At 31.3% G+C, this 12,570-nt stretch overlaps 1 protein-coding gene across 2 annotated transcripts; it reads right to left on the bottom strand.

Annotated features, from left to right (window-relative positions):
• Positions 1–789: 789 nt before the first annotated feature.
• LOC143083037 (uncharacterized) lies at positions 790–7,939 on the bottom strand. Of its 2 annotated transcripts, none has more exons than XM_076259165.1 (2): positions 7,875–7,939; positions 790–4,130 (listed from the first exon to the last, which is right to left on the bottom strand). In XM_076259165.1, the coding sequence occupies exon 2, from the start codon at positions 4,122–4,124 to the stop codon at positions 3,141–3,143; it is 984 nt and encodes a 327-aa protein (XP_076115280.1). In that variant the 5' UTR covers positions 4,125–4,130; positions 7,875–7,939; the 3' UTR covers positions 790–3,140. The 2 variants fall into 2 exon arrangements, with proteins under 2 accessions (XP_076115280.1, XP_076115279.1); XM_076259164.1 differs by lacking the exon at positions 7,875–7,939 and adding an exon at positions 5,066–5,262.
• Positions 7,940–12,570: the final 4,631 nt, after the last annotated feature.

Raw genomic sequence — 12,570 nt, 5'->3', positions numbered from 1 at the left:
AATATGTTCACCCGTTTCTTGCTTTGTTGCAGAAACAACACCAACTAGATGACACAGTAAAAAACTCAAGAACAATCAGAAAAAAAAGATCTACATATAAGTCATTAAGACAACTGTAAATCGATTATTTATATATTTTCCTCATATTTGTTTTGGTGGAATTAAGAAAGATAAAACTTTTGGGCCTTATAAAAAATATTTATCATATTTTTTTTTATCTTCAAATAAGTCAAAATAACACATAGAAATCGTCCGTTTACTTCTTTTAGTAATGCCCTGCAACGATAATGCTTTCACATTTTATCGGGTAGATAGAGAAAAAGTGTCAAAGAGAGCGAAGTCATCTTTATATAGAATTGTCTTTAAAGACATTTTCCATCTTTTTGTTTTGATTTATTCTTGAAAACTGTAAAGGATAGAGACTTTTAATTATGTGCAAGACCATATCTACAAATACGGCAACATAAATAAATTGATCAGCTGCAACTTTTGATTTAAATGTGTTAGTTGACAAATTGCAATCAATAATTTAAGCACATTTTTGTATTTGATATTTGCTTACTATTTTGAATACAAAACATGATACGAAGTAAAGCAAAAATGAAAGCAGGACAATATTTTGAATTTTGCATTGTGATTTTTTTCATAAATCAATGCAAGTTCCGTGTACCTAGTTTATTTCTCTTAATCAATGGGTTTGTTTTGTTATTTTATCAAATAATCAGAAATGTTAAAATATCGTACATGCTAATCATTTTTTTTCTGAATTCGTGAAAAAAGATTGCATCATAATACAGAAACTTCATTGGAATCGCTAACTGAAAATGTACATTATACAGAAACTATATTCAAATCAAATCAAATCAAATCATTTTATTGGTGTAAAAATCCAAACATTGGATTGTTACCAAAACAAACATGACAATCATTACAAACATATAATATTTAGATTTCAACAACATTCATATTCTATAAGACTATATTTAAATATTTTGGAGGAGGTGATACTTTTGGAAATTTGAAAGTACAAGTACAAAAATTCATAATGTAATTGTTATAAAATATATCATAACAAATACTAAAAGAAAAATATAGAATAGTCATTACTTTGTTACATGAACTAGTTTTTTTCTTATCAGTTAGACTGTTTCTTAATACATATAAATCATTAACTCCCTTGATGACAATAATTTTAGTTACGTCATACTCATTAAATGTAAACATAAATGCCATTTTTTTCCTCATCAGACATTTTTGTGAAATCTGGAACTATAATCTCTACTTCCTGAAAAAGTTCTTGCCTACATTCTTCTAAAATTTGACATTTTAAAGCAAAATGATATTCATCTTCCACTTCCTTTTTACAGAGAGGACATAATCTTTTTTCCAAAGGTAATTTACGATGTCTACCCTGTTACTTATTTTTATTTTTATAAAATTTGATATCATGTATCGATCTAAATCTATTTATAAAAACAAATCTAATTCTTTTTTAAATTTTCTGTATGTTCTATATTGATGATTATATTAGGTAGAAGAACAACAACTCAAACTGGATTGAAAAATATTAATAACCAGAATACTGAAGTCTGAGGTAAATTAAAAATAATGGAAGTTCATAAAAACTTACAAAACCAAATACCTGACTTTATAAAACAACGAAACTAATGGAAATCAACTGTCAGATTCTTGACTTATGGACATTTTCTGACGAAATGGTAGATTGAATTGTAAAACTAGCTTAACCCCCAACTTGTATGATTCTGAACAAAAATGAGTCAACAACCAAATCAGATATAATTGATAAATGTGACAATAATTGGGATTCATCAGCCATAAGCATGTAAACATACATCATTGATATACAAGAAACTTAACTGATTAATTCAATCAAACATGCATGAATTGAATCTATCCAAGCCTCCAACACTTGCTCTAGTTGATCGTAAATAACAACACTATGTTTCAATTATTATTCTGTCAGCAAATATATAAAAAAGGCCTTTTTTATGTATATTCACTTATATATGGACTAAGTTTCAAGTCAATATGACCACTGCTTCGTTGTAAATTAACTTCACGGAACTCTTAAACTCTTAAACTGATACGAGAAGAATGGATGGCTGCACAGATTGGAAAACTGTATGTATTTCTACTGTTGTAAGTGGCAATTGCAAACCCAGTAATAGATCATGGTGATCCATTTGAGAGGCCATGGGCAAATGAGCCCTCTCAGCTGGGCATTTAATCTAACAAGACTCTACATAAAACATGCATCTAACCTATCAATAAGAAGAAAACCATGTCATTACAAAAAAATCTACTATGATATAATACAATAGTCAGATAAATCCTGGCGGATAAGCATGTACACATAACAATTAGTTTATTACAAAAGTTCTAGTAAGTCTATACATATATAAAAGTTTAAAACTTGACAAAATTACAAAAAAACATAAAAGGGCATAAAAACAAGAACTATACAAATAAATAATCATTTACATTTTAAGTCAACCACTTATGGAGGAAATTTAAATTGCTGATAAAAATATGACTAATTTTCCTCTTCAATTTTCTTTTAAATCTTTGATTAGGATGCAATTTTCAAATTTATACAAAATAAAGAAGAAAAAAAAAAAGAAATGTTGATAGTGTCATTCGATCTTTGTGTACGTCACTGTAATTTATATAGTATTCAAAATATGACTTTAACTAAACTAAGTGATCACATGAAAAATTGTAAAATTGATCATTTTTTGTTTAGAGCATGATCTGTCTATCGAAATGTAAGTTCATGTATTATAATCAACGTATATCATCCTTTTTTTCCATTTTGATCTATATCATTATTATTCAAAAACATATTTTTTTAGTAGAACATACTTTATCTAGCAGTTGAAGACTAAACAGACCACATCTTATTGATTTGGTTAAAAAAAATTAGATTTTTAAAACTCACTCAACTAAGGGATGCCTTATTTACAGAGAGGCAGTGATTAATAATTTTTTTTAATTTTAATTCCAGATAACTCACATCCAGATTTTTGTAAAAAAAATATCAAGTTAGTTTGTAGATTTTATACAAAAGATATGAGGTATTCTTCTTTGACACATGAGGACCTTGCTTAAATGGGACTGGCTTAATTTGTGGATATTTCCACTCTGCTTTGATGACTAGTATCATATGCATCTGAAGGTTGTGCATATTCCCCCTTTTCTGATGATCGTTGTCTCCTTTTACAGCATTGTTTCTCAATGAAATGAAATTTCATCTCAATTAAAACTACTATTAATACTAATATTATTATAACTAATACTACAATAGTAATGATAAATATCGTGTTGTCGCAAACTTGGCAGATCTGTGTTTCGGTTGTTACAGTATCCTTAGGATATATTGAGGTCTGGATAGTTGATGAAATGGGATCCTGAGTTGCTGAACACTGTTTCATCAAGGTTGAGCGATAGATTCGACATAGAACTAACGCAATCATCGCATATTTCTTCTCGTTTGTCTTTGGTAGAGGGAACTCCCTTTCTATGATACTTCCATGACCATTACTAACATTTAGAACATAAATATTAATGCATGGAACATCTTTAGGCTCAGCACATATGTTAATAATATTGCATGAATCTCGGCTTGGTAATGCATAATTCTTTAAATTATGTTTGCAAGCATCAGTACCAGTAAAGTCTAGTTCCTCCTTCAGTTGCTCAAAAATGGGAAAATTGTCCAACGAGTCTGGGGCATTTACGATAACCTGGCTTAAATTGGAATATAATTCAGTAGCAGTCCCTGGAGATATCGTAAATCCTAGGTTGGTTAGACGTAACGTACCATTATTGTCTGCAACAAAATAAGAATATCTAAGGTACCTTTTGCTTACTCCGCAAAAAGTATAAAGATTACCATCTCTGTCAGGTAAACAGTGGAATATATTGTTTGATATATGACAGGAAGTTTCCTTTTGTATCCTCTCCTCTCCAGTAGGACATGTTTTTACTGATGCAAGTGTGTAGACTTTTGGAACTTTTTCACCATTGCAGGGACTATGACTTTTTACGATTAATGGAGTCAATGCTGTCATCAAAATAACGAATGTAATCAAAGGACACGACATTTTTATCTGAAAATAAAGAATATAACGAATGACAAAAATCTTACAGACAAAATAGAGTATCACTGAGAACTTATGTTGAGTTTAGAATAGACGATACATATTTTTTGTTTATAAAAATCTGTTGTTTTTGTAACAGTGGGACGAGGGCATTTCGAACCTCGTACAAATACACACTAATTTTCATTAATTTCATTCGTTTAAGATATATATCATTGTTATTACATTTTCTCGTGTTACAGATTTCAAAGGTGCTTGATAATTGACAGTAAAATAAGATAACAGAAACATTTTTTTTTTTTGAAAATCGCAAAGAAATGTTTTATACGCAATATATAACAGAATTTTTAAATTTTGAAACGCTTTTGACCCCTGAGTGACGAAATCTTACCAGTTCAGTAACGACAATACACAACGATTCACAATAGCCTTTCACCTGTTTAAAGTATTAGGTTTCGTAAACATTTACATGTAAAATCTATAACAATCTTAGATAACAAAAAAAACCAAACTCATATTAAACAAACAGCTTGTCTAGTTTACCGTGACATACACTACAAACGCAAAAACTATTTAGGTGTAGCGTAAATGTAATTATATTAAATTGAATTATGTCCTAGTAAGTGTATATCCTCGTGTATATCAGGGGGGATCCAGCAACTGTAAATAATATTATATACTGTGCAATGGGAGACAACATCATTCATTATGAAATAAAAAAAATGTTTTCTTCTTTCTTCATCTATGTTTGCATTAATATGTACATATATTCTCTAAAACCCTAATAGGTGTACTGGCATACTATAAAATAATGCTATCGATAAGTCCTAAGTGATTCAATGAAAATATAGTATTCTACACATCTATGATTCATCGTACAAACGGGGATAACTTTAAAACTTAATTTAAACACTAGTTTGAAGAGCACAAACTAATTTACTTACATTTTGCTTCTTTTTCGATCTAAATGGTGTTCTAAACTAAAGATTCATTAACTTCAAATCGAATAATAATCAAGGTTTACAGAAACTTACATTTACACATAAAAGTCAATAAAGTCTATTGTAACTTAAAAGAAAAAGTTGGAAATCCCCTGACCCAAAAATAGACCGAGAATAGGAACGGCTTATAAGATCATATACAAAAACTAAACACCTATTTTAACTTTATTGATTTGCTTGCAGTAATATCCTTAATGCATATGTTCACACCTTCGAGCAGCGGTTCGTCAGTCCTCATAATGGTCAATGTAAAATAATTACAATAATGAATGATTGTCCAATTTAGAAAATCTGTGTATTTTTTTTTAGAAATGTTTTCACTTGAGTACATCAAAATAAATGATTGAATAAGATTACACAAATATATGAAGTCCTTGATTTCAAATTTAAATGACACTCCCACATGATACAATTGCCCGTACAATTATGAAAGTAGTATTGTTTTTCTTTGATCGTGCAAAACCATTTAATGTAAAAACTAAGATACCAAATGTATTTGTTTAAATAGATATTTTTTTAATGAAAAACTATTGCAAAATAATCACCTTTAAAACTGCAATCTTCAATCTTTACCAGATTTTATTTCTGAGTTATGATGCACAGTAAATTTTCATTTACTTCGGAGAAGCAATAACCTTTTTTAACAATATTTTTTTTTATTCGAAATGTATAGCATGATTTTCGAGGTGTGAAATGCTTTTGACGTTTGATAAAAAGTTATACATACAAAAATATCGATTTTAGTTGAAATGATGGGACATTTTTTTGCGTGAGAACTCACTTTTGTCCTATGACTGTATATGTATTACTTCATGCAAGAATATTTTAGGAAGAAATATATGAAGTTAACAATATCCTTTAACTTACCATTTGCCGCGCTTTAGATGCTGTTCTCACGCTTACTAATCACAAAATTTAGGGACTATGTTGAAAGCATCCCAATGTCCCAATGAACTTGCGATAAAGGATACGATAGCTATAGTTTAATTAATCCTTATAAAGTTTTTATTATGCATATATACTTTTGAACAACGAAAGTTAAGTTTGTCTCATATTTTGACTTACATCTAGAAATTGATATTGAAGATCGGTAAAAAAACTAAATTCTACGACAATAGATGTGATTTTAGCTTCCTAATTGTAAACTCTCCATTTCTTAGTAGCAACATTCAGCAGTGCCTGCATACAGAGTATACATCTCCAGCTAATATGATATTCCAAGGCTTGTATTTCCTAACATGATTTCCTTTATAAGAGGTAGCTGCTCACAAGGAATCTATTTAACCTTTTCTATTACAACTTTGTACTTTTTTCACTTTCGATCTTTTATATCTGGGCGTCACTATTGAGTCTTGTGTGGACAAGACGCGTTTTAGGCGTATTGAATTTTAAACCTGATGCTTTTTGTTATCTATTAATCATGCTTTTCTTTGTCTAATATGGTCTCCTTTTTATTTGTATTGTAGTCCTGTAATATTATGTTGTCATTTCAATGTTATATTTAACTTTGCCATTAAAGTGCGAGGTTTGGCATGCCATAAAACCAGGTTCAACCCACCACTTTTATTCCCCTTTAAAAGTGTCCTGTACCAAGTCAGGAAGATGGCCATTGTTATAATATTGTTCGTTTCTGTGTGTGTTGCATTTTAACGTTGAGTCGTTTGTGTTTTCTCTTATTTTTTAGATAAGACGTGGCACGGTACTTATCTATCCCAAATTCTTGTATTTGATTTTGATGTTATATTTGTTATTCTCGTGGTGTTTTGTCTGTTGCTTGGTCCGTTTCTGTGTGTGTTGCGTTTCGGTGTTGTGTCGTTGTTCTCCTCTTATATTTAATGCGTTTCCCTCGGTTTTAGTTTGTTACCCCGATTTTGTTTTTTGTCCATGGATTTTTGAGTTTTGAACAGCGGTATACTACTGTTGCCTTTATTTATTAACCAAGAGTTCCAAGTGGTGAAATTGTTCTTCGTAAGATTTACGGACGTCATCACGATGGTTAATCGTTATGGAATATCAAGTTTACATCTGACTACGGATATGTTCCAATTGATGTAACTACAATCCCGTTTCTTTCCATCGAATGTGACCTACCGAAAAAGACTTATCGCCTGATTTGTTTTAACATGAGCAACACAACAGCTGCCTGATATTGAGCTTGAAATGCTTATCCTTCAAGAGCACCTGTATTACCCCCTGTTTTGATTGAGTTAGTGTTGTTTACATGTAGTCATTAGATTGCTATGTTAAGTTTTGTGTACCATTGTTTGTCTGTGGGTGGTTTCCTTTTTAGCCATGATGTTGTCAGTTTATTTTTCGCCTAATGTGTCTGTGTGTCCCTTTGGTATCCTTTGCCTCATTTTTACATAAATGTAATTAATAACTGGACAAAATGATTCAAATGCTGTAACATTTCAGGTATTTAAAATGAGAAAGACAATATAATGATTGATCACATTATTACGTACTGTACAAAGGAAGACAACCCTTGTGATAAGAAATATAACATTTGTTTTTGTTTTTCTTTCGCTACCTATTTTAACGTTTGTATGTCCAAATTCCCTGATAGGTGAACTGACATGTATCATATGCCCTCAATTAGACATAATTAGGTCACTGAATGCAACGTTCACCAATACTTTGTATTTTACACATCTATGATTCTACGTGCCTATCATTAAAACTCCCATTCACATGATTCTAAGCTCGAGTTTCTAATAGAGAACAAAATCATTTACTTATACATTCTACTTACTTTTCGAATCTTATTGGATGGTTTGCTCCAAGATTCCTCAACTTCAAATGGAATTTAAAAAATCAAGGTGTACTACAGAATTCAACACTTTAAACATAAGTATGACACATAATCGATTTTAAAATATAAAAGTCATCGCACGCTATTGTGATTCTATTACGTCATAACACTTCCAGTATTAGATGAGATAGTACTGCGGAACTGCAACCTCAATGTGTTGCTAACTTTGCTATCGAGCGGACGGGGTTTATCTCGATGCGCAACCTTTAACGAGGGGGGGGGGGGGCAAGGGGGTCCCCATTACAGCAAAACAGTGAATTGATTTGGTGAAAAACAGATAACAAGGAATTGAAAAGGGATAATAACAGATAACAGTAAAATGAATCTGTCCAGGACCAATCCAGTAGATGACTCGTAGATCTTAGTATATAACTTGTGGTATGGACCTAGAAAATTTGTGTAAACAAGACGTTTCGGTCGTTCAGGCAGTTCTGCCTTGGTTGATTTTTTTCCGTAACTTGTACCATAAGTTATAGTATGGATGTTGAATTTTTCTGAACGAAATTACTAGTTTCTGTTTTTGATATAGGGATATTTTTAATCTAGGGCATTTGAGGGATCAATTTCTAATGATTTAGGTTTTTTTATTTAATTTTTGAAAGTAGTGCAGCCAGTGACACTTTATTATCAATTTGATTTTTAGATAAAAAAAAATTCTGAAAAGCAATATATATATACTTTACATGTAATAAAAAAAACATTGATGCACAATATATTGTTTTAATTTAATGACCTCATGATAAAACTTACTTATAAAATACAAAAATACCCAGATCATTGGAGACAGGACTTGTAACTGAAACACGCATGCCAGTTGTGGTTATTCTGATAATAGAAATTGACTCAAGTGGGAATTCTGATAGTATAATAGAAATTGGACCTAGTGAAAATTTGGATGACACCAAGTGAAACACCAATCATGTATCTTATGTGAAATTATAGAATATGGAAAATTTGGGTACAGCATTGGAGAAGCTGTAGGATTTTAAAAAGGGTGTTTGTCGAAAAATTAAACTGAAGACACATCTGTATTTGCATCAATGGTTTCTGAGCTTCACTTTTCGCCATGTGAAGCAGCTAAAAAGCTTTTAAAAATATGGTGATCAGGGTTCTCTTTAATGTAAATGAAAAGAGAGGGAGTAGCACTTATAATATAAATGCTAAAAGAAAAAGATGTTGTATAATTCCCAAAGCCATAATTCAAATCCACACCACTTAGTAATATAAAACAATTCAAAGGAGAAAACTAACTGCCTAATTTATCCACAAAATAGTGAACGAGAAACTTAGTAACAACAGTAACAAACTACAACCACTGAATCCAGGCTCCTGACTTGGAAATAGGCACATACAGAATGTGACTGCGTCAACTTTAGCATGCTAGTTGGTGTCCAATCCTCCCCTAATCAGGGACAGTGGTGTAATAGTACAACATTATTATGTGGTCATTGAATAAAAAAGTCTATAGCATGTATAGGGTGTACCAATGCCTTTTTTTATAACAAAATCCATACTATAAGTTATTGTACAAGTAGTAAGTGAATTATAATTTTTACAAACTGCTACATGTTCACAGACAATGTAATTTATTACAAAGGATAATAATAATATATACTGGAATGGTCCTAGGTCCAATTGATTTTATATGTTTATGTGATGTATAATACTGAAATTTTTCTGCAAATACAGGGCCACCCGATATTACCAGTAGAAAGACCCCAATAGATATACATTGTAAGAAGATGCGGTAAGCGTGCCAATGAGACTATTATCCATTTCAATTATCTTCAATTTCGACGGAAGATTGGCTGTCAAAATGCTAACATTCCAATTTTTTATAACAGTTAACAGCAAATAGATTCTCACAATAACAGATAACAAAATAGATAATAGTCCTATAACAGCTAAAAAGAATAAGACAATAACAGCTAACAGTAAATATATTTTCAGAATAACAGATAACAAAGAATTAAAATGCCCCATAACAGCATAACAGTTAAACCCCTTGCCCCCTCTCTAACTAAGATTTCATTAAAGATATATTAAGTCAATGTGATTGACTTGTACATATATTTTATTTATATTGAATAAAAGTATATGTCTTTATAAAAAGATTTTTTACGCAAGTAAAAATCTTATAATTATTTCGTTTGTGAAACGAGATTATTTTATTACTTGACAAAGATGGCGGACGCCATGCTGCACAAGGAGAAAGGAGATAAAACTCCTAAATCTTCTTTTGAAGATGACTTATTAAGGTTGGACGAAGATGAAATAGCATATGAAGGGAAGGGTAAAGGTCCCGCTAAAGGTCCCGCTAAAAGAAAATGCTCAAAACCTATTGTCAGTAAAAGTAGTACAGGTAGCGGTCCAAAGGTAATAACAAGGACGGTAAAGGAAAGACTCTGGTAAACAAGGGACACGATGTGTCGGCTAGTACATCAGATAGCAATAATAATGTGATTATTAATATGCTTACTGACATCTTCAACTAATAAAAGGTTGGAAGATATGAACAAACGTATAGATGTTTTGTATAATAATGAATATGATGATGAGTATGATAATGTAGGTGATGTAGATGAAGATATGGACGAGGTCCATGAACCTGATGACGTTCAAGATACCGGTAATGAACCACCTTGTAAAAAACAGAAAACTCTCTCAAATAGCGAAGAGTCTAGATTTTCTAGTATGAATAAAAGATTTAGATCTGGTGAGAGATGTGGTGATAAACTAGATGAACATCTAGCAGACAATATCACAGATATTTTCAGAAATGGTATTTCTGAAGAGAAATACAGAGAACTTATGAAAGATGAAAAGAGTAATCGGCCTGAGAATTGTGAAGGACTTGTACCAGTCCAAACTGATCAGTTAGTATGGGACCTGTTATGGCCCAAAACTAGAACTAATGACAAAAGAATGAGACAATGTCAGACTACTGTAGTCAGAGGGGCAACTTATCTGTCCAAAGTAGTTAATAGACTAGACACAATTCTAGGTAAAGAAGATACTCAAAACAAACCTGAGTTGGAAGGTATTCTTGATGACTGTATGGACTCTCTTGCTTTATTTGGTCATGCAAATAAAGAAATATGCTTAGCTAGGAGAGAACTCATGAAACCTGATGTAAAAGGTGAATATAGTCACCTGTTAAATAAAACACAACCTTTCAATAAATGGTTATTTGGTGGAGATGTCTCTAAAACAGTCAAAGACATTGGAGAATGTAGTAAGATTTCAAATCGCCTTTCAGTTGGTAACGGTTATAGCCAGTTTAGAGGCGGTTTCCGTGGTGGATGGAGATCCTCATGGAATAGACGCCGTGGTAGAGGCAGAGGCGGAAGAGGTTGTGGTAGTGCCTGAAGGTCAATTGACAAATCTGAGTAAAAAAACTCCCGTTGGACTTACAACAAGTACAGGAATTAGATGTTGTGAGTATTAACACAAATGATTTTCAAGCAGGAAGATTGAAATTGTTTGTTAATGAATGGAGAAAATTAACATCTGATAAATATATTTTAGATGCGGTTCAGCACTGTTATATAGAATTTACAGACAATAGACCTCCTATACAAAATAAAATGTCAATTAGAAATTCCAAATTCAATTTAAAGGAAGAAAAAATTGTTGATATTGAAATTGAAAAATGATTAAAAATGAATGTAATTCAAGAAGTTGAATCTGAAATAAATGAATTTATTTCCCCAATTTTTGTAAGACCAAAAAAGAATGGCGAATACAGAATGATACTTAATTTGAAAGAATTAAATAAACACATTGAATATCAACATTTCAAAATGGATTCTTTTGAAAGCGCTTTAAATTTGATTAAAGAAAATGCATACATGTCAAGTGAAGATCTAAGACATGCTTATTATTCTATTAACATTGCTGAACAGCATAGAAAATTTTTAAGATTTGTTTGGAAAGAGAAATATTTTGAATATTCCTGCTTACCAAATGGTATAGCTATGGCACCAAGGCTTTTTACCAAAATTATGAAAGTTGTATATGCAAGTTTGCATAAAATGGGTTATGTTAATGTTGGGTACATTGACGATTCACTACTATTAGGTGATACTGAACTCGAATGCAAAAATAATGTTACAGAAACTGTTAATATGGTGTCAAGCCTTGGATTTATAGTACATAAAGATAAGTCAGTTTTTACTCCTAAAAAATGCATCAAGTTTTTAGGTTTTTACATTGACTCGGAAACAATGATAGTTACTTTACCAGTTGAAAAACAAGATACGATTGCTAAAGAATGCAAACAATTACAAAGTAAAAATAAATGTAAAATAAGAGAAGTAGCTACAGTTCTTGGGATACGCATATCTAGTCTCCCTGCTGTGGATTTGGTAAACTCTATTACAGGAAAATAGAGAGAGAGAGAGAGAAAATTAAAGCATAAAAATTACCTATGGGAGATTTTGATTCTGAAATGTTTGTAACATCAGAAATGAAACAAGACCTACAGTGGTGGTCAGATAATATTTATACTTAAAAGAGGAAATTTAATAGAGGTAACCCACAGGTTATAATTCAAACAGACGCCTCAAAATTAGGTTGGGGAGCAGTCTTGAATGAGCAAAAAGTAGGTAGCAGATGGAGCAATGATGAAAAAGAT

Source organism: Mytilus galloprovincialis, chromosome 7 (assembly GCF_965363235.1).
Source record: "Mytilus galloprovincialis chromosome 7, xbMytGall1.hap1.1, whole genome shotgun sequence".
NCBI lineage: Eukaryota > Metazoa > Mollusca > Bivalvia > Mytilida > Mytilidae > Mytilus > Mytilus galloprovincialis.
This window is presented reverse-complemented; position numbering and strand designations above follow the sequence as displayed.

Bases quoted from the DNA above. Each gene is read 5' to 3' on its own strand.
- LOC143083037 (XM_076259165.1), bottom strand. From the start codon at position 4,124: ATGTCGTGTCCTTTGATTACATTCGTTATTTTGATGACAGCATTGACT.